This window comes from Cotesia typhae, unplaced genomic scaffold (genome assembly GCF_013202065.1).
Source record: "Cotesia typhae breed Kobodo isofemale line unplaced genomic scaffold, CoteBio_Ctyphae contig_20, whole genome shotgun sequence".
NCBI classification, from domain to species: domain Eukaryota; kingdom Metazoa; phylum Arthropoda; class Insecta; order Hymenoptera; family Braconidae; genus Cotesia; species Cotesia typhae.
In genome coordinates, this window is record NW_027423725.1 from 5,584,036 (window position 1) to 5,611,676 (window position 27,641).

The window sequence follows — 27,641 nt, forward strand, 5'->3', positions numbered from 1 at the left end:
TCCTTCAGATCCCGAATTTTCTCAATTTTTCCTAATAATTTCCTCCTGTTATGAGCTCTTGTGATCTTACTATCCATTATTTGAATAAGCCAACACGTTTGGGTATCTTGAAATACATGAATTGCAGAAAATTTCTTATATGCTTCAACAAGATTGTTATCTTTTACTAACTGTTTTAGCGTTCTATCATGAAAACCTCCACCATTAATTCGTAAAGATTGATAGATTTGCCACCGTAATATATCTCTTCATTTTTAAATCCTCTAATAAACTCTTCCTCGTAATTGCTGACAATCTCTTGGATATCAAGTTCCATAGCGATTAATTGATCCATTAATTTTTTTTCTTCTTCCGGAACAAACAATCTTAATCTGCGTCTGATGACCAAATTTTGAAGGATATACTCAATACACAGTTTTCTTTCTTTTTCCATTACTTCCATAGGATTATCACCAGGAATGTTCCGATAAATACGCATATACTTAGTGGGATCAATAGGTAGAGTTGCGTTACATAAAGCTTTAGATGCAATGCTTAGATGAACATCAAAATTCATCAATATCTTAAGGATACACAAGCAACTTCGGTAAGCCGCCATATTGAGTAACAGTGTATCCGGATTACCACTAACTGTAGCATAAATATCTGCGCCGGCGTCAATTAATTCAGCTGTAATTTGACCTTTTTTTACTTCAAAAAATATTTTCTGATGATATCGGAACTGTCCAAATTTTTCATTGGGCAGTAAATAATGAAGTACATGAAAGCCATCATTATCTCGAGCATTAATTAGTTCTGGATAATCTTTTATTTTCGATAAAAGCCAATGTACAATATTATAATTATCATTTTCTACTGCATACATTAGCAATGTCTTATTGTTGATGTTTCTAATCGAAATATTGGCTTTATTTTTATTTTATTTCAGTATACGATGTGTCAAGTATTCGTCATTATTGATAACGACAAAAGTTAGTAGCGTCATTTTACCACCAAAATCATCAGACCATCTCTCACCAAACTCAGCATACTTCTCATGAATTTTTTTACTGAACTCAACATCAGGATTAGCATCAGAATCCAGCAGAACATTTACAATACGTTCGTGTCCGAGTAAGCAAGCTAGATAAAGCGGTTGAGCACCATCGTCACCCACAGAATTCACATTTACTTCATAGTCTTCTAACAATTTTAAAGCTTTATCGTCATCATCGTCTATGCAAGCAAAATGCAATGCTGTAGAACCGGCTTGAGGTCCAGTTATTACTAAGCAAGCATTAATGTTAGCTCCATTATTAACAAATTTATCGATAAGCTTCCAATTCCAACTTTTCACAGCTTCAAAGAACCGATTAAATGTCTTATTTTCTGAAATATCTGCTTTTTGTGATGTTGCGTAACAATTATAGTCATAGTGTTTATTCGTTTTCTGAAAAAAAAAAAAAAAAAAAAAAAAAAAAAAATCTATTTAAAACAATTTTTTTTTTTCAATTCTAGCATAAATATACTAATTACTTACTATTAATTTCAAAAATTTCGAATACATTGATTGCAATTTTGTAAAAATTTCTTGACATTGACATAACCTACAAAAATTGTTTGGTTATACTTCTACTACTTATCAGTGTAGAGTTGTAAAATTAGACTGTAACTTATTTTTTTTAGTTTTATGATCAGTGTAGAGTTTTCACTTTTGTAACCAAGGGTTTAGGGTATCGTAAATTATAAGATTTAAGTAAGTACGTCAAACATGCTGTTTGCAGATGTTTTGACAGATAGGTAAGATTGTTGTAAGTAAAAGTGTGAGAGTGAATTTTAAAAGTACCCGGGAAAAAATGATCAGACCTGACCATGCCTGTTCATGTATGATCAGGCCTGAAATTAGACCTGATCATGCCTGTTCATGTATGACCAGGCCTGAAGTTATACATGATCATGCCTGATCAGTTCTGTTCATGCCTGCTCATATCTGGAGTACTAAATACGCTCAGGCCTGATCAGGCCTGTCCATGCCTGACCAGACCTATCCATGCCTGCTCATGTCTGTTCATGTCTAAAGTGTTAAATACGTTCAGGCCTGTCCATGCCTGATCAGACCTCTCCATGCCTGATCAGACCTGTCCATGCCTGTTCATGTCTGAAGTGTTAAATACGCTCAGGCCTGTTCATACCTGTTCATGTCTATTCATGTCTGACCATGCCTGTTTATGACTGTTCCTCTCTGACTATAGTCAGAGATATGATAAAAATTTTTCTTTGACGAAAAAAATTTTTGGTCATCTAAAAAGTGCAAAATTATTTTTAACATTACGTTTATTTAAATAATTTTGAAATAAAAAATTTATTACATTTTCTATGGGATGTTATGGTCTGCTCTGCTCCTGCCTAATATGAAAATCATTACTTATTATATTATTTAAATAAATGTGATATTATAATGAGATTCGGTTACATAAATAAATTAGGACTATCAAAATATATTATAAAACCAATTTTAACATTATATTTATCATAAACTTATTCGATACTCTATGTACTTCATAGAATTGTTACATCTAATATAGCAGCACAGCAGGCGGGAAATTCAAGGCAAACGGATAACACCAGAGTTAAACAGCATTGAGCATGGTTGGTAGTTGGATGGTTGACCGCTGGTGTTACATCCTTACAATAATATGTAATTATTTTTTTTTTTATTTTATTTTATTATAGAGAATTGCGTACGACTCTATCAAGTACTACAACCATAAAATTAAGCAAAATAATTAATTAAAAATAGTAATGGGTTTTCAGACCTGACCATGTCTGATCAGGCCTGATCAGGTCAATTCATGCCTGATCAGGCATGGTCATTTTTCATGTCTGATCAGGGCTGAAGACTCATGCCTGTTCATGTCTGATCAGGTCTGATCATTTTTTCCCGGGTATTTTGGAAATGCGTGGGAACTATAAGTTTAAGTTAGTTTGCGCATTGTAAAAGTATGACTGAGTGGGATGAGAGGCCCAAGTAGTAGGTAGAGTAATTAAAAAAAAGGACTTGAGAAGACAGTCCTAAAGAACTATTCATTGTAGACAGACCTCTGTATTATTTCCTAATAAACACAACACTTAAATTATCTGACCTGTGATATCCTTTTTAGATATTAACAATATCAATATCCTATCCAGTATTTCTGATACTATACATCAGTAGTATACAGTATTATATATAATAAAACCAAACATGCAATCAAACCTAACATAAAGATGACTCCAAATATTTAGAATAATTTTGACGATTAATTTCGAAGTTTTGATATTGTTGCTATTGCAAAAAAATAAATAATGGTACTACATTAACTTAATTCTTAAAACTTACAAATATGTAACTTTGAAACATAACATTCTAGTCCGACAGTTTTTGACATTTACTTTGGATATTATTTCTATTGATTTTAGTACGTTAGTACTTCAGTGAATTGTAGTTATGTTGCGCGCGGAGATTTTTTAATGCGCAAGAACAAAATTTCTCACTATAATCTGAAAGTTATAACTATCTATTTATCTATATATTTTTTGAAACTAGTAATTGAAAACCCTCAAAAGTAAGATTTAATTAGGAAACTTCATTGTTTCTAGTCTTGCGAAGTAGGATGAAAGAATTTTGACATTTTTTCGGAATGTGTATATTTCTTGTTTTAAGGTAGTACTCTCGCCAGAGGCGTTTTCTTAGGAATTTTTTAAAATTTTGGCAGATTAATATTCATATAATTCTGCATCGATTGACGCAAATTGAAATTTTTTGACCATCTAGTTTCAGAGATATTTAATTTCAAAGTTTTAATTTCACGAATTTTCAGAGGAGGTTATGCACTGTGATATACGGGATACCGAAAATTTTACTCGTATATTTTATTATAACTAAGAAACTTTTTTTAAGATTTTCATAAAAAACTAAACTACTATTAAAAAACAGCTATTATTTGTTTTTTTCAAACTTTCATTGATTTTTACCATCTAGATTTTTAAATATTATTAAAAAATAACTGTATTATTCAAAAATAGCCATGAGTAGAAGTGAGTAAGGAATAGCAAGTGAGAAAGACAAAAATATCCTAAACTATACCCAAATTTACTCGCACTATATGTCGCGAGGGTACTACCTTAAGTAACACAAATAAGTAAAATGTGTTAATTATATGTTAAATTTTTATACACAGGAAAAATTATTTCTTCATTAAAATTCTTAAGAACTTTAATAATATAAACTTCACAAACTACAGTATTGAATGTATCCGTCTTACTACGGTAAAGACCCAATCCCAGAATAGTGTCCCGTGAAGAAATTTTCTGATATGGCCACATATGGCGACACATGAAAATTGACCATATTAGGACATACATAAAGATATCAGGCTTGATATTACCTAATAAGGACATATCAGACTATATATGAACATGTCAGGAATAAAAATGAAAAAAATTTGGAAAATGGTTAACCCTAAAGGCCATCAACGCAACTTTTCGAGCTCAAAAATATAACTTATATGTTATTTCGAGCTCTCTGAGCTCAAAGAGTTAGCTGTTCTATGCTTTTAAACTGTTCGAGCCCAGAAGTTTGATATAAGTTTAATATGTAACAAAAATTTATTATTTTACACAAAACTCGACGGTGGATCCGTCGAGCGAAATAGAAATTTTGTCCAGGTCGCCCAAAATGAATAAAAACGAATAGAAGACTTAGGAGATGCTTTTAGTCTCCTAAGCAACACCGCAGCTGCCACTCAGACTGGGTTAGTGCACGGTTGAACGCCAGTTATTTTTTTTTAACAAGGAAAATAACAAACCCTTTATTTTCAGGACCAATTTGCAGGCATTCAGGGGATAAATAAATAATATGCTAACGTTAGAAGAGAGAAATAGTAGTTTATAAAATAACAAAATATTAATAAATAAATGGTAAGGATTAATATTAAAAATAATAAACTATTTGTTCAAAAAATGAAATTACTTAAAACTAAGTCCAGAGCCGAATTCCTTTGCCGGGTAGACTATACAAGGTGAAAGTTCCTATTATGAAACATAGTTCAAGGTAGGTTAAACATTTTTACTATTTGAAAATGTATTTGAGAAAAAAATACAATTTGAATAATGTTATACGATTGTTCTATAATTAATCGAGTGACATTTAATATTTAAACTTAAATTTAACTAAAAAATAAATTAAAATAAACAATTTTTGCAAGCAACCTCTATGACCCCTTTCATGAGACAATTTTAGTTATTTATGGACCTTGGGCGAGCCACGTGCCAATACGCTCGAGATGATATTGTACGAAACGTGAATAAATGTGCAAAGAAAAAATTTTTCTTTAAACTACAAATTTTTTTGGACAGAAAAAAAACCGAATTTTTATTATACACCCTTATGGCATCCGAGGTAGGTCCCGGAAGCCATAATTTTTATAAGCCTGTCCCGGACGTATAAAAAGAAAATTTTTTCGGAAATTAATGTATTTTCATATGAAACGTGTAGATAAGCAAAAAAAAATTTTTCTTTAAACTAAAAATTTTTTTGGACTTAAAAAAAACAGAATTTTTAACTTCCCGCTAAGAAAATTAAAAATTTTCAAAAATCGGAAAGTTATTGGTTTTACCCCGTTTTGCCGAAATCGAGTTTTCAACAGATCTCGACGTTTTAAGGTCCTAGGAAGCCATTTCGAGGGCCATATATATATATATATATATATATATATATATATATATATATATATATATATATATATATATATATATATATATATATATATATATATATATGTCAGAGAGGCAGGAGTTATTGTTGGGGATTCGGTATTTTGTGATTCACTCATTTTTATTATTACAATTAATTAATATTCACAATTACAAAAAAGATCAATTATTACGAATGAGTAGATAAACTCGTACAAGGTTAAGTTAATTCAGGCCGCAAACAATATTAATAATATCTTGCGATAGACCGAGACTTAGGAAATAACGAATTCGCGATCACCAGGACGTCCGTTCGATCTCGATCTCAAAGCAAGACTGTCTTTTCAAAAACTATTCTCAAATAGTCTGCCTGCTGCACATTTCTCTTTTCTTTATTAATTTTATGATACCCCTATCGTCCTGGGATCCCGACTAAGTTGACAACCATGTGCCTACCTAGGCCTAAGCTTACCGCAATAAAACATTTTAGTTATATCTTATTTTACAAAAATATTAAAGTAACAGTACATTTCTTAAAATAACTAAAAAATAGAAATATCCTAAAGAATATTCTCATCGCTTCATCAGAAAATACTCCACTGTACTTTACTCTCCGACATATATATCTATATATCTATATATATCTATCTATATATCTATATCTATTCTATATATATATATATATATATATATATATATATATATATATATATATATATATATATATATATATATATATATATATATATATATATATATATATATATAATGAAAATGGTCTTCGTTTGAAGCTCAATCACGCCTAACCCGAGTCGAAATTTTAAAACCCTATCTGAGCCTTGTAGAGCCTGAATCCTTTGATGTGAGTACTTGCCGCCTCGATTTTAAAACCCTTTTCAACCTAACTCGCCTGAAATAAGGGTAAGGAGGAGTGAACTAGAGTTTAGTTCGACGTTTAAAACTCTTTTTCATCCTAGTACGCCTTAAATAAGTACGAAAAAGGATGAACCAGGGTTTAGTTTGAAATTTAAGACTCTGTTTTAACCTATATACTAGTCGAACCTGTAAATTTTTGTTCAGGATGAAAAAGGGATTAAGACTTAGAAATTATTTTTCTTATAATATTGATAAGAAACTAAAATTTAAAAAAAATACAAAAAATTAACAAATAAAAGATAATTTAATAAATGAATAATGAGTTTAATGATTGAGTTACAGATACTGAAATTACATAAAAATTTCATTTTTCAAATCAAAAATGTTGATTGGCTTGATGTTATAATAAAATATATGTAAAAATATTGAAAGTAACAAGTATGATGAAGATTTTACTCAAATTCCTTTGAATTAATTGGTTGAGATAAATAAATTTGATCATCAATTGAAATAAAAAAGCATACGTGTTTTAATGAAGACACAGGAATGGTTATATAATTATTTGTTTCTTCACATCTGTGAAGATAAGGAAGCGCACAACTTATATCAGTATCATTATTTACCCTAAATTGATCGACAGATAAAATTTCTTGGGCAATCGCATAATGTACATAATTGCAGTTGCAAGCATAAACATGGTCACACTCATTATTCAAAACACGAACAAAACAAAAGATAGATGCAAAACATAACTGACCGTCATAATTTTGATATGCAACATATGAGGACTCAGTTTGTAAGCTTCTTGAATATTCTTTCGAGACATAAATTTTACTATCCTTCAAAAGTCTTAAATATTTTTGAATACGACGAGCTGGTAATAAAAATCTTATCGCTTCAAGTACAAAATCGGGTAAATCTTCAAGAATAATTGTTTCATAAGTTCCAAGTGTATGACAGTTATTAAATATACGTTCGTTGATTTTAGCTTTCCTTTTTTTACCAAAACAAAAGTCCCGAATATCACCATCAGCAAGTCGATCTTTGTATTTTTGCATTTTGAGTAGCTGGTAATGAGAAGAAACGATTTGTGAATCTATGTGTGTTTTTCCATTAATAAGTGCCAAAATTTGGCCATTCAAATCTTCATATCCGTAACATTGATATCCCCACAAAGGTCCTAAGTTAATAACACATTCATGAAGGTAAAAGGTGCTGTATCAGATGCAAATTTATGGAGCAGAACTGAAGTCCGTATAATTCCTGAAATTCTCTGACAAATTTATTAAGAAAATTTGCAGCTAATTGTAACATATTCTGATCGATTGAATCAGCACTTAAGAATGCTACTCCATAAATTAACAATAATAAATGATTAAAAAATCATTTCTCATTATTCCATGTAATACTGGGACTGAATAATAGAAAAACCATGCTTTCAACTCAGATGCTTTCCAGTGGGTAAGGTCTTCAATTGCACGAGGCATGCGGTGGATAAACTTAGGTGGTTTGATAGCTAAAAGTCGTTGGTTCACTACATCTTTAACATGATATAAAGAAAAAGGTAAGGCACTGTAAGAACTATCAAACCAAAGTGTCAGCAGCTTTTTAACAACTCCACCGTCTATGCAGTGCATTCTGTCAATTGCTGTCCCAATAATGAAATTTGGCATGAACTTTGACAAGGCACAAGGTCCTTTAACACCCATCATCACCGTAACACCTGATTCGAAAGCAATAGTCCCATAATCTACCGTTTCTTGAGACGTTCGCAGGGGTAAATCCATATTGTACGGATATACATGCGTTGTTCCACCAGACGGTAATTGAAACGATTCACCTGGTACTTTACAAATGTGACAACCAAACTCCCCATTAAATTGGACCATGTTCAACATCTGGCATTTGGCAACCATGTCACAAGTCCCCATCAATAAAATTGCTTTTACATTGATGATTTGATTATCTGGCAGCATAAATTGATGACCGTCGATGAGCTGTTGAAATTGAGACTGTAGTTTATGCACAAAATAGTTCATGCTCGGTTTTATTTTCCCAAATGCTAATCCAGCGAGTAACATATTCTCTCGATTCATGCGCTCTTTGTAAGGTAACTCATTAATAGTTAAGTAAATTGGACATATACTAACACCAGAGGATTTAAACACTGGCACACCATCAGTATACCACGTGAAAGACAAATTATTTGCATTTGCCAAAAAGTCTTCAGTGTTCCAGTCTTCATATAACTTTCCATCATATATGTCACTTATTGTATTTGGTTCCAAATTATTCCTCTGAAATCGTGATTGCAGTTTATCATAAAAATGTGGTCGCCTAAATAATTCTGCCAATTGCTCAATAAACGAAAGCTCAATAAAATATAATGCTTTATATCCTTTTTTCCTTGGCAATCAAGACATACATCTTGAACCGAATTTAAACCATTCAAACATAGAGAACAATAATAATGTTTTATTATCGTTTGAGCTTGATTATTTGTTAGCCTAAAAAACTTTTTAAATTTGTATAAACTATTACGGTGTAAATTCTCTCCGATACAATGCATATTAAGTACTGCAATCATGTCCGACAAACATGACTGAGAAATATTATGATTCAGGAAAATAGTTAATATTAGCAGCATACTTTGACTTAATGTCAGCGGAGAGTTGGTATATAATGGCGGATCGTAGTCACCTTCTATATGATGGCGATTATTATCGTTATCATCATCATCATCATCATCGTCGTCATCATTGTTATCATTGGCACCGTCCAATACTCTTTCTTCTTCTACTGGTTCATTTTCTTCAACAAGTTCTTCTTCTTCTACGCGTTCCTCTTCTGCTGCCTGTTCCTGCTCTTCTATTGGTTCTTCTTCTTCTACTCGTTCCTCTTCTTCATCTCCTCTGATTATTTGGTCCTCCATCTGTTCTATTCTTTCCTCAGCTTCATAATCAGATTCTTCATCGTCCATTCTTTCAGGTGAAGCATTGTTGTGTGGTAAATAATGTTCAATCTGAAATCATACAAAATTGATAATTAAATAATCACACTAGAAATTATCTTACTTCATTTTTTAGACTAAAAGAAAATCTTAACATAGAAGGAGACGGTAGCTTTTCGCGTCAAACACGCGTTTGAATAAATTAAAAGTGAATCAATATAATAGAGTAATTACCACGAAATAATAAAAGAATATTTCTGAATAAAAATCTAATGAACGCCACAAAAAAACCATAATGATAGTAAAAAAAAAAAAAAATAATAACTATAATTTAACAATAAATATTAATTTACAATTATCTTTGCAAAAAAAATAATTTTTCAAGAAACAATCCCATTAAAAAAACAATGGTAGATTCATATCTTGTATTTATTTCAAATATAACATATTTTCCCTCAGTAAGTGAAAAATAAAACAAGTAAAAAACAGTAATTGATATATCGTGTTGAAATTAAAAGAAATCATTTTTCGATAAAGTTAAAAAAAAAATTTTAATAATTGTCATATTTTACATTGATAATTTTCTAACAGCATCTATCAGTCAGCATTTGGAGTAAGTATATAAGTAGAATTAAAGTTTCTAATTATTATATTTATTAAATAGTAGGTTATTGTATAGAAGTAATTATTTATTATAATTTATTATTTACTTAACATACAAATTAATATAAATATTTTTACCTGTATTGGCATTTCTTCACGGGCTTCATTTCGATCTAGCCTCAAATCATTTGGTTGGTTACTATTCATAAACCTTAAATTTTCTCGTTTCTGTTTCACTGAAAGTTCGCAGAATGACTTTCGTGGAATCGGTGGTCGATCACTCATGTTTCCAAAATAAAATAAATTGTTTATAAGTTTTAGTTTTTATCACTCAAAATTACTTGCTGGTTGTATGTAAACATAAACATTAAAGCGGCGGCCATTACAATAAAACGTTTAGTTACGTGCGCGGTGGCAGCACTGCATTATTTCTTTAACTGTCGATAGTCGATAAAGGTGCACATTGTACATATAATTACATGACTAACCAAAGTTCTCGAAAAGTTAGTTGTTATTTTTCATGGCGGCATGTATTGTTTTATTTATAATTTATAAAAAATTTTTATAGTTGTTGATTTTTGATTATCCAAAATAATTAAGATGCCTCCAAAAAACGCTTCTAAAAAAACTCCAAAGAAGACAAAAGCAAGTGGTGAAAATAAATTCACCAAAAACTCTTTGGCTTTAATATGGTGGATTAACGAAGGTTCGAAAGATATTATATCAGTGTCTCGAATATCAAAAAACCATCGAACCGTGGGTTCAATAGTAAAGTTACTTTGGAAAAATGCAGAAACTAAAGAAACCAGATTGTACGAGGCTAAAATTATTGCATTTGACAGTAAGTTATTGAGTTCTTATTTTAAATTTTATCTTTGACGGAATATGTTGATTTCTAACCTCCAATATATTATGATCATTATGTCACAATCAATATTAGTAACAAATATTAATAAAAGTAGAGTCCGATTATAATTTAAAATTTTTATTTTTTGCAAGGCAATGATAGTTTTGTTTTTTTTTTTTTTTTTTTTTCAGCAAATTATGATAAGTTAAATAATATACTTCTGGATGACAAGGGTGAAGTTCACGACTTTAATGATAAATTGTTTACCGAAAAGGTATTACAACAAAAAAGAAAAGCTACTGGTGACAATAAAACTATCAAAAAATCAAAAATAGACCAAAAAAATCAGCTTGAAGATCAGTTACTCCGTACACCGTCTTTATTTTCATCTTGTAAACCTACCGAATCAATTTTGAAGCAAAAAAATTCACAAAGTGTTCCCACAGCAACATGCGTCTCAAACTGTACTCAACCACCGACTTATACTTTGCCTTCAAGTAGCATTTCTTCAAATGTTGAATCATATGATCATTCAAGTGAAATTCATAACAACTACGTGAAAATTAATCATAGTGCTGTGGGACATGATGTCTCTAATCTTAAAATTTTTAATTCTCCGAAGGTTTTATCTCCATTATCATACCAATGTCATAATTTAGATACCCACGTACAAACGCTTCAAAGTCATAACTATGGTAAAGCAAGAGTTGAAGATAATTATGAAGATTCTGGTCCTCTAGACTTCTCGAAAAATAGCAATGCCGTATCAATCACTTCAATAGCCAGCAATACTAAATCTTTTTTAACAACGTCACTTATTAATAATGAAACTTCCGATGAAACAGATTTAGCTCACAGTGAAATTTCCGCCAACATTGAACCATCTGCACTTACAAATGACGATTCAAGGGAATCAAGTGATTCTGCAGCTATGATTATTAACAATGAACCAGAGAAAATCGACAACATTGAAGAAATACAGACCTCTGAACCTGATGTTGGAGCCTTACATACATTTTTCCCTAAAGAAGGTGGTAAATTTTTTAATAATGATAATCTAGTTACAAAGGTGAAAAATTAATTAAATATTTTTTTAGTTACGGAAGAAACTATTCAATTTTTCGAAAGCGTTCATGCTGGTATAAAACAAGCGCATGAGCAACAAACGAAGAAAAATTCTCACTTAAGCAATGATACAAAGGTTAAAATTTATTATTTACAATAGAAAATAATGATAAATAAGTAATAATAATAAATCTGTGGCTTAAATTATATAAAGCAATTTTACAACTTTAATAATCACTAAGAAACATCAAATATTTAGGTGCAAATACTTAAATACTAGAAACAGAAAAATTATTTAAGTTTATAAAAAAACGCTTTTCATTTTTTTGCATGCTAACATTTTAAAAATATCATTAATATTACTTTTTTACAGATACCGCAAGAGTTTTATATACCTGGAGAGAATAAAGTAATTTATACTATTTTGCTAGTAATAATAAATGAAAACAATGCAACCATAATTTTACGTATGAATTTTTTTTTATCCGAGAAATCTGTATTTCATGAAATAATGTTTATTTAAAAATGATAGTAAAAATATAGTAGGAATTGAAATATTAGCTGAACTTTAAATGTGTCTTACGAGTTTCTAAAAGTTCTAGATATTGATACATTTTAAATAATTTTGCATTGGTTTCTATTTCACAATTACTGTTATAATTAAAAACATTTATGAATGAAAGAATCACTTCCTTACAGATTGAAATTTGGGTTGGTTCAGGACTTTATTTACCAACAGAGAGAATGATTTTCATTGTTAATAATTCTGCTGACAAGAAACAGAAACCAAGCTGGAAAAAATTTGTGGGATTAGTTATGCTAGAAGTATATGGAGAGAGTATTGGGAATTTTTCGGCAAAGGGTTTACGAGGAAGTCAACATTTAGGCATTGATTCAAAATTGTTTGCTGCTACATTCGGTAAGTTGGACAAAATATAATCAATCAAACAATATTATCGGTGATTTACTATTTTTTTTTTTTTTTAGATTTGGTTAAATCAAAATTTACTGATGATAAAATCACCAAAAAAAGCTACATATCTGTCATTAATTCTCTGGCATGGAAAAAAAGAACCAAAGAAACGCCTGTAGCTCCAGATGAAAGTAAGTTTCTTATTTTACAGTCAAAAATTCTAAATTTAGTAATTATTTATGTTGTTTAATAGTTTCCGAAAAAAATCTTACATTTTTTCAAAAATAATAGTTGCTTTGAAAAAAATCTTGTATGGCAAAGTAGTGGACAATCTATAACTAAGGTAAAAATTTATGGATCTCATTCGTTTAATTGGTAGTTTGTAATTGTTCTTTTTATTTTAGTCAGAAAAAAATCTTTTGGATCCTGGTTTGCGTAAGGTAAGGCTTTACACGTCATGAAAATTGTAAGGTTACGACTAAACAATTTTCCAATTTTATAGTTAGTATGTACATTTCAAATTACATAAAATTTCATATTTTGCAGACTAAAATTAGTGATAAATATAGCATCTACTTTCCGACAGATGTTGTTTCGTACATTGAAAGAAAGTCTACTATTGAGTCTGGTCACTCAGATTGGAAAATATTAGTGAAAATGGCTCTTCTGGAAGTTTATGAATCAGATATAGTCAATTATTCAGCAAAAGGTACCAGGTGCAATAAAAAAACGGGTATTGATCCGTCAGTGTATAATGCAATTTTAGGTGAATATCTAATAATAAGCAAAATATGAAATAAGTTAATTAAACTTATAAGACAGACTCATATAATAAGAGTTCACAATTAATAATAAAATTTCTTATAGATTGGGCGCGATCTAGGACTTCAGAAGAGATCCAAGAGAAAGACTTCGTTTCTTACGTAAATAAATTTATTTATAATAAGAGACAATATTCTGGAGGCTCTCTTTCAAAAAATGAGCCGACACCAGAAAATAAAGGAAACATCCAGTTAGACAATCAACCGAAATCATCAATCGGCAATACTCTTCACAATCCTCCTGAAAATATAGATGAAGTGCCATTGGATAATATGCCACCGTGTAATTTAAATTCCTCAGACCAGGTTCACCATAACGTGAATAAGGGCTTAGATTTTGTACCTCAAGGTCGTAAGTATCCATTAAGTGTTGAAAATTATGAAAATTCGATGGATGTACCACCAAGCTACGTGCCAACTTATAATCCACATTCTGTAAACCAATTTCAAAATTATTCGAATTGGAGCTCAAATTATGTATCTCCATATGGTGAGTATCCACCAAATGTAACAAGTAATCATATCCAACAATCGATGGATATACTCCAATATAATTATAATTATGAACAAGACCGAACATACTACAACTTTTGAAGTTGTAATTTAAATGTTTTTACTTCTGAGACGAATGATAATTATTATTTTTTCTTTATTGCTGACTATTTAGACTCAAGATTTTTAACTTAATTTTTGTCTTTACTATTTTTTAAAATGTTAGTGTTTTCAAAATCTTAAAATATCTTTTACTGTACTTTTGTGTGTTTTTGTACTATTAAACTTAGTAATAAAATAATCAACCAATGGGAATATATTGATTATTTAGTTGTAATTTTCAAAAAAGTAGACATTTAAGAAAAAATATGTTATTTATATTTATATATTTGGAAATAATGAATATATATATATATATTGAAACTTTCAGGAACTTATTTTTTTTTGGTCTATAAAATTATGATGTAACGAGAAAAAAATTTAAAAAATTTCGATTTTTGACGATTTTTGAAATTTAAAAAAATTTGGAGTGACCTCTTAAAATTTTTTTTTTGAGCTGTTCTTTGGAGAGGGCTCTTAAAACATCAAAAATTGACATTTTTTCACTCGAGACTCAAAAAAAAAAAATAGTCGGTTTTTTTGCGCCACCCTAATATATATATATATATATGTTTACGAATATCTTAACCCATTTTTTTCTGAAAAATTAATGAATAATGTGAAAAAATTATAAATATAATTATGATTTTTAAATAAAAACAAACTCAATTGAATAATATCGTAATATTTTGATTTTTTTTAAATACGGATTTAAAAAATAATATAAGATAGTTAGAAATTTAAATATTATGTTAGAAAAATTTATATTTACATTATAATATATATTTTTTTAAGGTAATTTATAATAATTTATGATAAAGGTATATCTGAAATAAATTGAAAGCACAAAGATAATGCAAAATACTGCGATATTATTCAATTAATTTTGTTTTCATTTGAAAGTAAAATTTTATTTATAATTTTTTTATATTATTTAAAATTTAGTGGAAAAAATGTAGGTCATGATATTCGTAAATATAGGTCATCGGACGAACTAGGGTCTAACGGAGTTTTAATTAAAACCCTTTCTCAACCTAACTCGCCTGGAAATGAACATGAGCAGGGTCAAAAGGAGTTTAAATTTAAAACCTTTTTCAACCTAACTCGCCTGAAAACGAACGTATGTAGGCGCTACTGGAGTGAAACGGGGTTTAATTTTAATCGAGTCCTCTATCTTCTAAAACCCATTTCAACCTGGCGTTTAGACTAAAAACTATGCTAGGTTGAAACGGAGTTTAAATTAAATAAAATTTCGACTCGGGAAACCACTGATCGTATCGACATGAAACTACCACCATTCGATGCGAAATTTTTCCTAGATGGTTTATGGCTATTTATTTTTAGAATTCTAACGTTCCTTCATTTTTTTATTGCTGTTTTACTTTTATGAACATTTATCCCGCTAATAAAAACAAAAGACAAGCGTTTTCTCTTGATTCTTTTGTTTTTATGGATTTCAACGGAGTTTACTAAACGGATAATGTTCTTTTACATTCAGCTAAGAATCTACTTACAAACTTTCACGCATCCACCCACCAACTCCCACGCACCCCTGCACACCCACTCTCATTTTTTGATAAAAATAAAATGCCGTATCTATGATCGAGTATCACTTGAGAACGGCTGGACCGATTGGGTTAATTTTTTTTGTTGTCTTCAGAATTGTCAGGAGAATGTTTATAGGTAAGAAAATTTTAAAAAAGTCTGCTAAAACGTTAAAAATTTCGATGATAATCAAAGTATTCCAATTTCTATAGTTACTCATCACGAAATCTCGGAAACTATAGGACTTAGAAAAGTGAAACTTGGTAGGAATATTACTTTCGTTATGTAGAGGTCAACTAAAAACGGATTTTAAGAAATTCATCCCCCAAAGGGGATTGCAGGGACGTTAACAATGAACAATTCCCGTTTTTAAACTATAGCTCCTATAAATTCCAAATTTGGTAGGAATCTTCTGTAACAGATGTAGAAATAGTCTATGAACGAATTTTACGGTAGCTCACCCCACAGGGGGTTGCGGGGGTGGTTTAACAATGAAAATTTTTATTTTTTAAGCCATAACTCCTATAGACTCCAAATTTAGCTAGAGTCATCTATATGTGATGCAGAAATAATCTAAGAACAGATTTTACAACAACTCACCGCTGAAAAAGTTTCCGGTGGTGGGTGTTAAAATGTGAAATTTCTATTTCCAAACTGTAACTTTTACAGACTCCAAATGATTATTTTTTTACTGTTTAAATAGAAAAGGTTAAAGTTAATTGTTTTTTTTTTAATTTAATTAATTTCATTTGTTTTTATATAACCTAATTAATCTTATGATAAAACGTCAGTTCATAAGCGGTTGAGAAGTGAAATAAAAATGTCCGACAGAGAAAGTATTGAAAGTTTATGTTTGTGTGCTGACTATGTGTTTGGTTCTAAAAACTGGTCTCATGAGATAAAAGCTCAAACTTTAGGTAAGTAATGATTTGTAAAATATATTGATATATAATTAAATTGTAAATTACAAATTTTTATTAATAATTCGACATTAACTATCAAAAGAATCAAGAAAGTCTTATATTGGATGTTTCAAAACAGTCCGAATCACTTTAAGTGACAGAAGATTCCATGAAAGGATTGGTTTCTTTGAAGAATACGATAATTGAGATATTTATATAAAACATAATAAATAAATTTAATTTTAATACAACCCCATCAGATGAAAAAAACATCGCGACGGAATCAACTGAGATAGAAGATGAAGAAGTCATAGAAGGAAGAGTAGGTGAAGAAGTGGATAAGGAGAAGAACGGAGGAACAAGGGAAAAAAGGAGAAGATTGAAAAAATAAAGGAAGAAAAACGATTAAAAAAATAAAGAAGGAAGTTAGAAAATGTCCAGAAAATAATATTATTGATCTACATTGACGTACATTTAGCTCTAAATTTCGGTTCATTTTCAAGCTACCTTCTCTATTTTTAAAAAAATATTAATGTTTATTATTGTAATTGTAATAAGATTATTTAATATAAGTGCAGCAGTAATAGCTATGCAGCTGGCGTATGATTCAGTTGATCACCCAATCTATGCAGTTTTTAGAGTGGTTAGTACTTTGATGGGTGATCTTCTTAAGAATACGATTGGCCTGCCTGAACATCATTGTTGTTAGGTATAAGTTAAAGGCTCATTGATCACTACAATGTAGAATTTTAGTGATTAATGAAAATTTGCCTATCACCGATTGTACTGGCATGAGTTTTCTCTGTGGTTTCCTCATGTCACTGTGTTCCACCGTGTAATGGGACACAGGGTAGATACGGTACAATAAAGCACATGTCGGTCCACAGCCGCAAAATATATATACATACAAATAATTAAATAAATTTTGTTTGTCATTGATAAATAATTAATACCGTAATATATATATATATATATATATATATATATATATATATATATATATATATATATATATATATATATTATAATATGGCCGATTGGCTCAGTCCTCGTCGTTGAGCCAACGGGTCCAAAATAATTGGCTTACCGGTTCGTCGGGGTTATTTGGGCGCCAGGAACAGTTCAGGATGTTCCAATCCTCAAACAAACTAATCGAAAACTTAACAATAAACTAGCTCTACTCAGGGCGGCGGGTTCCTAAAGGAAAAAAAAAAAAACAAACGAAGAAATTCCGAAACAAAAATAACCATTTATTCAATCAAATAATAATAATCGGTTCGGCGAACAATCAGTTCATTAAACAAAACCAAAATAATATTCGTAATCACTTCAGATAATAATCAATAACAAAATCAACGTATTACTCGTAAACAACATCAAAATAATACTCGCAAACAAATCAAAATAATAATCGTATCAATAACAACCAAAACGTACTTATAATAATCGCTCAGCAGAGTTATTATTTCTAAAATAATATTTAGTTAATTCCAACTAACTAAACATGTCTCGGCGACATGACTCATCGATTAAACAATTCACAATCGGATCAAACAATTCTATCGTCGACGACGAAACAGAAGAAGCGATAATCCGCTTAAGAATGCGACGCTCAAGCGATACGAGTATAGCAACGCGAGCTCGAGAACGAAACGGAATATAAAACTCAATAACAAAACTTTCACACTGCACTATTTTCCAGGGAAAACGGTACTCTAGGTACCTCGTGGGACGTCGTCTACGGGATAGTGCTGGTTGTTCACCGAGCAACTCACCAACTGAACTTCTCAGTTACAAACACAATCAAACAATACTCGTGTCCCACGAGTTATCTATCCTGATGCAAGCCACTTACCCTGGTATCCTCGTCGAGGGCTGGTGGTCCAGGTCCAGGTAGTCGAACAGTCGTCGTATCGGGTCGTGTCATACCTCGGCGAAGGCTTGGTCGGATCGCGTTGAATAAATTTAATTATGACCAGCACGTGGTCAGCGATTATAACAATTCTTTCACAAATAATTGCGTCAACAGTTTACACAGCAGTTTCAACTTTAACGAACAATTCGAAATTCAATTAAACAATCAATTAGCATTAAACAGCGTTGATACTCGGCGTATTAATTAACAAACAAATCAGCGATACAATAAGCGAATAAGTGTTTTGAGCTAGGCTCCAAAACGCGTGCGATTCCGACCAAGGCAGTATCCAGAAGACAGTTTGTTTCACAAACTAGTGGTCGGCTTCTTCTTCTTCTCTTTGTCCCGTTCTTCGTTACTCTATTGACGGTCTCGGGCCCAAAGATGGCGGCAATAATACAAGTGATCGATGTTGACAGGCAATTGATACTCTCTATGGCGGCGGTGACGATGCTCGACGATGCTCTCGATGATCTTCTCGGGCTCGTGGCATGCGTCAGGGACAGTTTAGACTTAAAATTAACTTACAATTAAATCTTAAATCTAAATTCAAATTGTCGCGCTCTCGAGCTGCGGACTTCTGAATACTGTTTCAGTATCCGGCGAGGGCGACACGGTCGCGGCGAATCAACAAAAACAACGAAATTTTTCAAATTAAACAAATTAAAAATTAAACAAGGGGAATGAAATTCCCCATGTTACAATATATAGGAGACTTTCTATAGATATAGTCACTCATCACGATATCTCTGGAACTATACGACCTAGAGACTTGAAATTTAGCAGGAATATTCCTTTCACGGAGTAGAGGTCAGCTAAGAACGGATTTTATGAGATTCCGCCCACAAGGGGGTCTGCGGGGGCGTTAACAACGAAAAATTCCCGTTTTTAAACTATAGCTCCTATCGACTTCAAACTTGGTAGGAATCTTCTGTAAGAGATGTAGAAATAATCTATCAATGAATTTTACGATATCTCACCCCACAGAGGGTTGCGGGGGTAGGTATAAACAATGAAAATTGTTAATTTCCAAGCTATAGCTTCTATAGACTCCAAATTTAATAGAAGTCGTCTACATGTGATACAAAAATGATCTAAGAATGGATTTTACACCGAATCACCTCCAATAAAGATAGCGGGGGTGGGTGTTAACAATAAAAAATCTAAATTTTTAAAATATAGCTTCAAAAAGCTGCAAATTTGGTACGGATCTTTTATTTGTCATGCAGAGATCATCTCAATACGGATTTCAATAAATTCTACTTCCGATTCGATGGAATGTGGAACCTGTGCAAGTCAAAATAATACTCCAATTGAATTTCAAGTCTAGATCTAAAACTACAATTCTATAAAGTGCCCAACGAAGCGGGCGGGCAACAGCTAGTATATATATATTGAAACACTAGAATTTTTACTTCTATGAAAATTCTTAGTTTCCAGGCCACTAAACCTCGCGGATAAGAAATAGTCGCCTGGATTTCGTTTATAATTTTGGTCCACTGCCCTGGGATATTCCGCTCCCGTATTTATGATTGTCTTTTGTTTTAAGAGAGCTCGATTAGATAGATTGTGGGACAGAAGTTACCACGTGTGCCTGTTAAATTTATTTTACTTACTTACAAAAGTTACTGTACAGATGGTCCTTCTTCCGTGGTTGGTGTTATAATTGATTCGATGAAATTACGCAGTGTGAATATTATAGTGGATAAATTAACTTGATTGGTAACAAAATTCCAACAAACTTAATTTTATTTCACTAACTCAACACTTGAAATATATTTATTATATTCGGTGACGAAATACAATAGCTTTGTAATAGGAATATTTTACTAATATTCTAGGTTGTCGATGGTTAATTATTTATAATAATGCAATGATATTTTAACACAGAATAGTAGTAATAATGATGATATAAACTTATTAATTAATTAATAGATGTGATAGGTGTTAATAATTATTTAGTTTTGGTGAGTAATCACCTAATAGTGGTATAGTGGTAAGAATGACTAAAATAAATCTAACGTGGTGGTTGACACCGGGGGATAGATCGAAGTGTCGATCACCGCTCAAGTATCGGGGTTTGTGACCGTTTTTCCCCTCCTCGTGCCGTCTTGTGACGTCACGGGACTACCTATTATTTTAGCTAGTGTCGGTAACGGAAATTTCGGGTGGTAGTTCGCCAGGCTGATAAAGTTGGGACATTTTATAGTGTCTCAATATATATATATATATATATATATATTGAGACACTACAAATTGTCCAGTTCTTATCAGCCTTCAATTAGCCGCCCGAAAACCTTCGTTACCGATACTGGGTTAATTTTAATTGATTTTTCCTGACGGTAGGAGTCCCGAGAAATAGTGGGGATGAACGCCCACGACGCGTCCAGTCCGAAAATTATAGATGAGACTTCGATCCAACCCCCAACTAGCTACATGCTACCAAATCATCCTATCAATCTATTACATTCATACATCCTATTTTATAATTCTGTTGTATTAATACTAAGTTTATATTGTTTAATCATATCATTTATTCATTATTGTTGATAAAATAGATGATAATAAAGTTATAATTTATCGTCACCGAATACACGTGTTTAATTGGTAAAATTAAGTTGTGTGTGAATAAGTTAATAAGTTGTTCATCGTACATCAATCATATTCACCTTGAGGCCTTTGAAGGACGGAAACCTTCAGAGATTTATTGTTCAAGGATTGCTGTGACAATCATCCCAAATATTCTAATCATCGCTGCGTATTGTAAGTAAAGAAAGAATTATTACTGGCAACACGTGAGACTTCGTATCTTCCTAATCAATTTCTACACTCTCTATTTACTAAAAACATGATTTACGTTGTCTGTAAGGAAGCGGATTTCCGAGAGCTGGTGGTCCAAAATTAATATTTAGAGGTTCAACCGATTAAAATTCTTATCCGCGAGGTTTTAGTGGGTTGATAAATAAATTTATCATTAAAAAGAAAAATTTATGTCTCAACACACACATACACACGCGCGTGCGCGCACACGGACATCATCGCGGGAATAGTCAGGGAAGCTTCCTAGGACCTTAAAACGTCAAGATCTGATGAGAACTCGATTTTCGAAAAACGGGGTGAAACCAATAACTTCCCGAATTTTGAAAATTTTCAATTTTCTTAGCGGGAAGTTAAAAATTTAATTAAAAAAACTCACTGATTTTTAATTAATTTGTTTCTTATTTTCTGTTCATTATTAAATTGTTATTAAATATTAATAACCAGATGTTTTCAATAAATAAAATTAAAAACTGTCCGTAATATCTTTTTTTCTTCTATAAAGTTTATTCTACTCATTTGCTGCACTAATCCCAAATCAATAACGAAGTAAGTGCACCTACTGTATTTTTGAATTGATCAACGACGAATTTTTTTTATGATCCAACAACTTTTAACTTAGTAAGTGCGAAAGATATCGCATTACATGCAAGAATGATGTGATTTTTTTTTTTCTACATGTTGTCATCCTAATCTCTGACAATAATCAACGGATAATTTGTCCCCGGGAAAAAATGATCAGACATGAACAGGCATGAGTCTTCAGGCCTGATCAGGCATGAATCGACCTGATCAGACATGGTCAGGTCTGAAAGCCCATTGTTACTTTTAATTAATTATTTTGCTTTATTTTATGGATATAGTACTTGATAGAGTCATACGCAATTCTCTATAATGAATTAAAATAAAAAAAAAATGATTACATATAATAATTATACGGCTGTAACACCAGCAGTGACCCATCCAACTACTAATCACGCTCAATGCTGCTTAACTTTGGTGATATCCGTGTGCCTTGAAGTTCCCGCCTGCTGTGTTGCTATCTTATGTGACAACAATTCTATGAAGTACATAACGTATCAAATAAGTTTATCATAAATATAAAATGAAAATTGATATTATAATATATTTTTGTAGTCCTAATTTATTTATTTAACCGAATCTCATTATAACATCACATTTATTTAAATAATAAAATAAGTAATGATTTTAATATTAGGCAGGAGCAGAGCAGACCAAGACATTCCATCGGAAATGTAACAAATTTTCTATTCCAAAATTATTTAAACGTAATGATAAAAATAATTTTGTACATTTTGTTATGACCAAAAAAGTTTTTTTCGTCAAAGAAAAAATTTTCATCACATTTCTGGCTATGCAGAGGCTATTATAGGCCTGATTAGACATGGGCAGGCCTGATCAGACCTGAGTGTATTTAAAATTTCAGAGATTAAAGACATGAACAGGCCTGTTCAGGCCTGAGCATATTTAGCACTTGAATACTGCATATTTAGCAGACATGAACAGGCATGAACAGATCTGATCAGGTCTAATTTCAGGCCTGATCATACATGAACAGGCATGGTCAGGTCTGATCATTTTTTCCCGGGTCATTAAGAAATACCATTTCGTGCGGCTTTAAGAAAATAGGTTTTATTGATTTCCTGGAAAATTTCATAGTTGTCTCTTACTGTGTTTTAAAATTGGACAGCCGAAGAATATGAATGTGTAGGTATATTACATACATTTATATATACATACATACCCATGGTGTTTGTTTACATAGTGAATCTAAGTGAATAATATGATGAAATAAACAGAGTGAATTATTATATTATAGTGTGTTTAAAATAAATATATTTGTACTTTGTTATAAATTTATACTTAATTGATAAGTATAAGGACTCTTATTTATTTTTAAAGAATGAATACTTGTTCAATTTTTTGACAGTATAATAATAGTCTATTTTTTACCAATTTATACAAATGTGATAAAATAAAAATAAAAAATAATAATTAATCAATTACTTATAGGAATTGGCTCTTCACCAAATAGATAATTTTTTTCAAGAGATTATTTTATTTCGACAAGAAACAAAGATGAGGTTGTTGAAAGAACTAAGAGGCAGTAATTAACAAAATATTGAAGTATTAATTGAAACAATTAATTTACATTTTTACAACTTTTATACATCCAATATGTTGTTCTTGGGTATTGCTTGAGTCCTGTACATTTTAAATGATACCATTCAAGACAATAGTCGCATCCAACACTTTTTTTAAATTGAGATTCTTCATCGACTGTAGTGTCTAAACTTTTTTTACATGTGGGACATTCCCAATCATTTGATTGTTTTTTAACTTTATAAATTTCTTCTACAAGTTTCCAAGCATCCGGAGTGAAAAATTTTTTTATTAAATTAATTTTGACTTCGTCATCCAAAATTGCTGACGGAATATTGCTTGGAATTACTTCTACTTCTGATTCTTCAATACGATAATTTGATTTTAATGATTTTTCCGCCGTTTTATCGTCTACAAACCAATTCAGCATAATTATCAATTTATCATTTATTGGCTTGTATCTTCTAGATTATCAGTAATGTCTTACTCGTGATACTACTAATATCGCCAAATAACTCTATGTTTTCTTTGTTAACAGACATAAAAGATGATCGTAAAGGAGGTGAGGGCGAAGAAGAAGATGATGATGATGATGATGATGACGATGATATCCTACGCCTTATTCTCTTGATACTTGGTCTAATTTTATTATTTTTGTGGTTTTCTTCGTCTTGGCTGCTGTTGCTGTCACTACTGTGTTTTCTGCGACCGTGAAAGCTTTGGCTACCGCTAGCGTCGTCCCTACTAACATTTTCATCATTTTTATCATTGCCATCAATGATCTCAACGTTCGGTCTGGTGTCTTGAAAGTTGTCATTTTGATAATTATTTATTTTTACAATCATTACTTCTTCGTTATTTCGATAAGCATCGAGTAGATCACTTAAATTTTTCATTCTTTGCAGATACAAGTCATTACTTTTTTCTGAAATCAACGCTGCAAGATCATATATTAAAAGCGAAGCGTTTTTAAATTTTTGGTGCTGGGAAAGAGCTGTTTTTTTATATTCTCTGGAAGTAATAACGCATTCAGGTACTGTTGCTTCAACATCTGCTTCTTGAAATACACGTTGCGTCCTAAAATAATAATTGAGTGTCCAACGCTCCTAGCATAAGTCCTCATCATAAAGATTCATATTCTTTGACTCCCTGACAGCAAATATATGCCTGTAATAATTAATAATTTTAATTATTAATAATTTAAAAATATCATTATTATTATTAGAGTCATGTGTATAATTATAACCTGCAAGGTAAATTCATTGCACTAAATTTCGTGCAATCACATGAATCAACAGCTGTTTTAATTTGATTTAAACCTTCATAACTGATTAAAATTTCTTGTGATTCTTGTTGATCACAAGAAATGTTGACAGAGTTTTTTAAATCATACTCAGCTTGAACAAATTTAAACGTATGGGGAGTTAGGAATTCATAATATTTTTTTATAGGTGAATTTTCTTCGAAAGTTATTAATTCCCTCTTTTGATACGTAGTAGCTGCTTTATGATCTCGCTCTGAGTTTAGACAACAGAAGAATGTAACTAATCTTTCAACAAACTCTTCCAATGAATTATAATAGTTACATATGCTTTTATAATTTTACTGTTGAGAGACTCCAGTCTGTTATTCGTGGTGTTGAGGAAATTATTATGCATGAATGAGTTGTTTAAAGACCATTCGTTTCTAATGGGATGCCAGTGTTTATCAAAATAATCAATTATACTTTGAAGCAATTCTTTGAGTTCTTCATATATAATGTCGTATTCTTCTTCTGTCGCAGCATAAACCAGCTTCTCAAGAATTACTTTGGCAGCATCTCTCTCTGTACGTGTAATATCACGTTTTTCTGTAGTTATTTCACGACCAAAAATTCGCAAAGTATGAAACGCGCAGATAATGACATTTGCTGATGGAAATGCTTCTCTTACAGCGTTTCTTTCATTGATGTCTTTATCTGTCATGACACATTTAATTTGATCAATTTTTTTATGAGCTTTTTTAAAGGAATTCAGCATCCAATTTATTGAATCCCTATCTTCAGACACTAAAATGCAGATTCCAGCTACTTCTGAATAGCCATTGGGATCTTCAACTACCATTAAGTAGACTGGCGCACGAATATTCAGTAGCTTAAATGTACCGTCTATCCCAAGGAATTTAAGATACGAATCCATGACTAATTTCATGGATTCCGTCACAAAAAACAGCCCAGCGAACGTATCTTTATCTTCATACAGGTACCATTCTGCATTGAATTTTTTTTCTAGTTTCTGAAAAGTAGGGATTAATAAATTTTGTTTTACAATTGTCTAAATCCTTCATCAGTATCACTTTCTTCATATCATTTTCCATTAGATTTTTAACTTTAACTCGATTAGCTTCAAGATCCAGTAACTCAGCAATTTTACTTTTTTCTTCTTCCGTTAATCTTCTATTCCTTGGATAATGACGGAAAAAATTTTTACTTCTTTGGTGGTTGTGTTCATGAATTATTGACTTGATAATGAAGTTATGACCCGTTTCATTCACACCAACGTTGAAGACTGCTGAACAATTTCTTTGAAATGTAAAAGCTTTCCTAGCTCCTGAAGATTTTGATTGATAGTTCTTCCCTCCATGAACGCAATAATATTGAATGGTGTAATATTTCAATGTTACATCAATTGGCCTTTTAATACCTTTTTTACGACATCAGTCGATTGACATAGCATCTCGACGATAGAAAAGGGCGTATTCATTGTCTTGATAAATTTTAACATTTTCTTTCAGCTTTTCAAAAGAATCAAATGTGTCACCTATATTTAAAGAAAGGTGATTAGAAGCTTCATCTACAATTTCTCAATGCACTCCAATAGCATCTTCATTTTGTTGTTCTTCTCTATCTGCTTCGTTATCTTCTTGTCGTTTGTTGCTTAGACCGTTATCTTCCTCGTTATTTGCTTCACCATCTCCTTCTTCTCCAGTCTCATTATCTTTGTATTCTTCTTTTTCGTCTGAGCTGTCTGAATTATTTTTTCGGTTACCGAAAAATTCCTACTGAGTAAGGTCCTCCCTTTCCTCTATATATAGCCATATATCGATGCTAAATTTGTCATTAAAGACAAATTTTGGAACTGGGGAGATAAAGGATAAAGGGGAAAGGGAGGACCTTACTCAGTATGAATTTTTCGGTAACCGAAATATAATTGAATAAATAATTACCCATTTTCCTTGAATATACTTCTCAAAAATATTTTCAGTTAGAAATAATAATAACAGTATGACAGTTTTAGTTAAATTTTGTTATTTATTGTCAATTTATTATAAATAAACAAATGAAGAATTTTTATAAAAATAATTCAAAATGATGAAGAAAATGATTTATTAATTTAAAAAATTCTTCTTTTTTACCGAATTCTAATTTTTTTATTGCAGATAAAACGGTACTTACTATTTAGCTCAGTTATATATATATTTATAAAGAAAATAACTGCTAAAAATTGATACATACGTGGAAGACATATGTACCCAGCTAATATGCTGGAGAATATTTACAATCCAATTTATTGAGAAGTGATATAACATAAACCATATTTATGTTTCATGTTTTCTCTTGATCCTACAGGAAATACTTTCAATTTATAGTAATTAATCGTCAGTAACAAATCATTAATACAAAATATATTCCAGGTAATCTTCACTATGAGAGCTCAAAACAGACTTATTCAGTGAACCAGACTATAGGCGACTACTTCCAGCCTTGGAGCGTTTGAAAAATAATTTAATTTGGAAAAATTTTTTTTTTATAATCATACTTGTAATTATTGAAATTAATAAATATATGAACACTTAAAAATATGTAAATTCAACGATATAATAATTTTTTTTTAACTTATTTTAAATTAATTAATAAAAAAAAATAATAGATAAATATTATCAATTTAAAAAAATGAAATAATAAACTAATTTTCTATTGAT

General features: G+C 31.0%; 3 protein-coding genes and 1 long non-coding RNA gene across 5 annotated transcripts; 3 read left to right on the plus strand and 1 right to left on the minus strand.

Annotated features, from left to right (window-relative positions):
* On the minus strand, window positions 1-20,532 carry LOC141538270 (uncharacterized). 2 transcript variants are annotated; one of them, XM_074259648.1, is made up of 2 exons: window positions 20,357-20,532; window positions 1-1,429 (listed from the first exon to the last, which is right to left on the minus strand). In XM_074259648.1, the coding sequence occupies exon 2, from the start codon at window positions 863-865 to the stop codon at window positions 176-178; it is 690 nt and encodes a 229-aa protein (XP_074115749.1). In that variant the 5' UTR covers window positions 866-1,429; window positions 20,357-20,532; the 3' UTR covers window positions 1-175. The 2 variants fall into 2 exon arrangements, with proteins under 2 accessions (XP_074115749.1, XP_074115750.1); XM_074259649.1 differs by lacking the exon at window positions 20,357-20,532 and adding an exon at window positions 1,520-1,602 and having other exon boundaries at window positions 451-1,429.
* Window positions 10,162-13,254, plus strand: LOC141537900 (uncharacterized). The gene is made up of 7 exons (XM_074259106.1): window positions 10,162-10,982; window positions 11,180-12,019; window positions 12,086-12,189; window positions 12,427-12,462; window positions 12,753-12,972; window positions 13,041-13,157; window positions 13,220-13,254. Exons 1-7 carry the CDS (start codon window positions 10,742-10,744, stop codon window positions 13,252-13,254), a joined length of 1,593 nt encoding a protein of 530 aa, XP_074115207.1. The 5' UTR covers window positions 10,162-10,741.
* On the plus strand, window positions 13,272-14,588 carry LOC141537988 (uncharacterized). Its single transcript, XM_074259221.1, has 4 exons — window positions 13,272-13,309; window positions 13,371-13,406; window positions 13,513-13,732; window positions 13,834-14,588. The coding sequence occupies exons 3-4, from the start codon at window positions 13,624-13,626 to the stop codon at window positions 14,379-14,381; spliced, it is 657 nt and encodes a 218-aa protein (XP_074115322.1). The 5' UTR covers window positions 13,272-13,309; window positions 13,371-13,406; window positions 13,513-13,623; the 3' UTR covers window positions 14,382-14,588.
* Window positions 20,533-21,244: 712 nt separating the features above from the next.
* Window positions 21,245-22,035, plus strand: LOC141538355 (uncharacterized). Its single transcript, XR_012481038.1, has 2 exons — window positions 21,245-21,503; window positions 21,610-22,035. It is a non-coding gene; the product is annotated as an uncharacterized LOC141538355 (long non-coding RNA).
* Window positions 22,036-27,641: the final 5,606 nt, after the last annotated feature.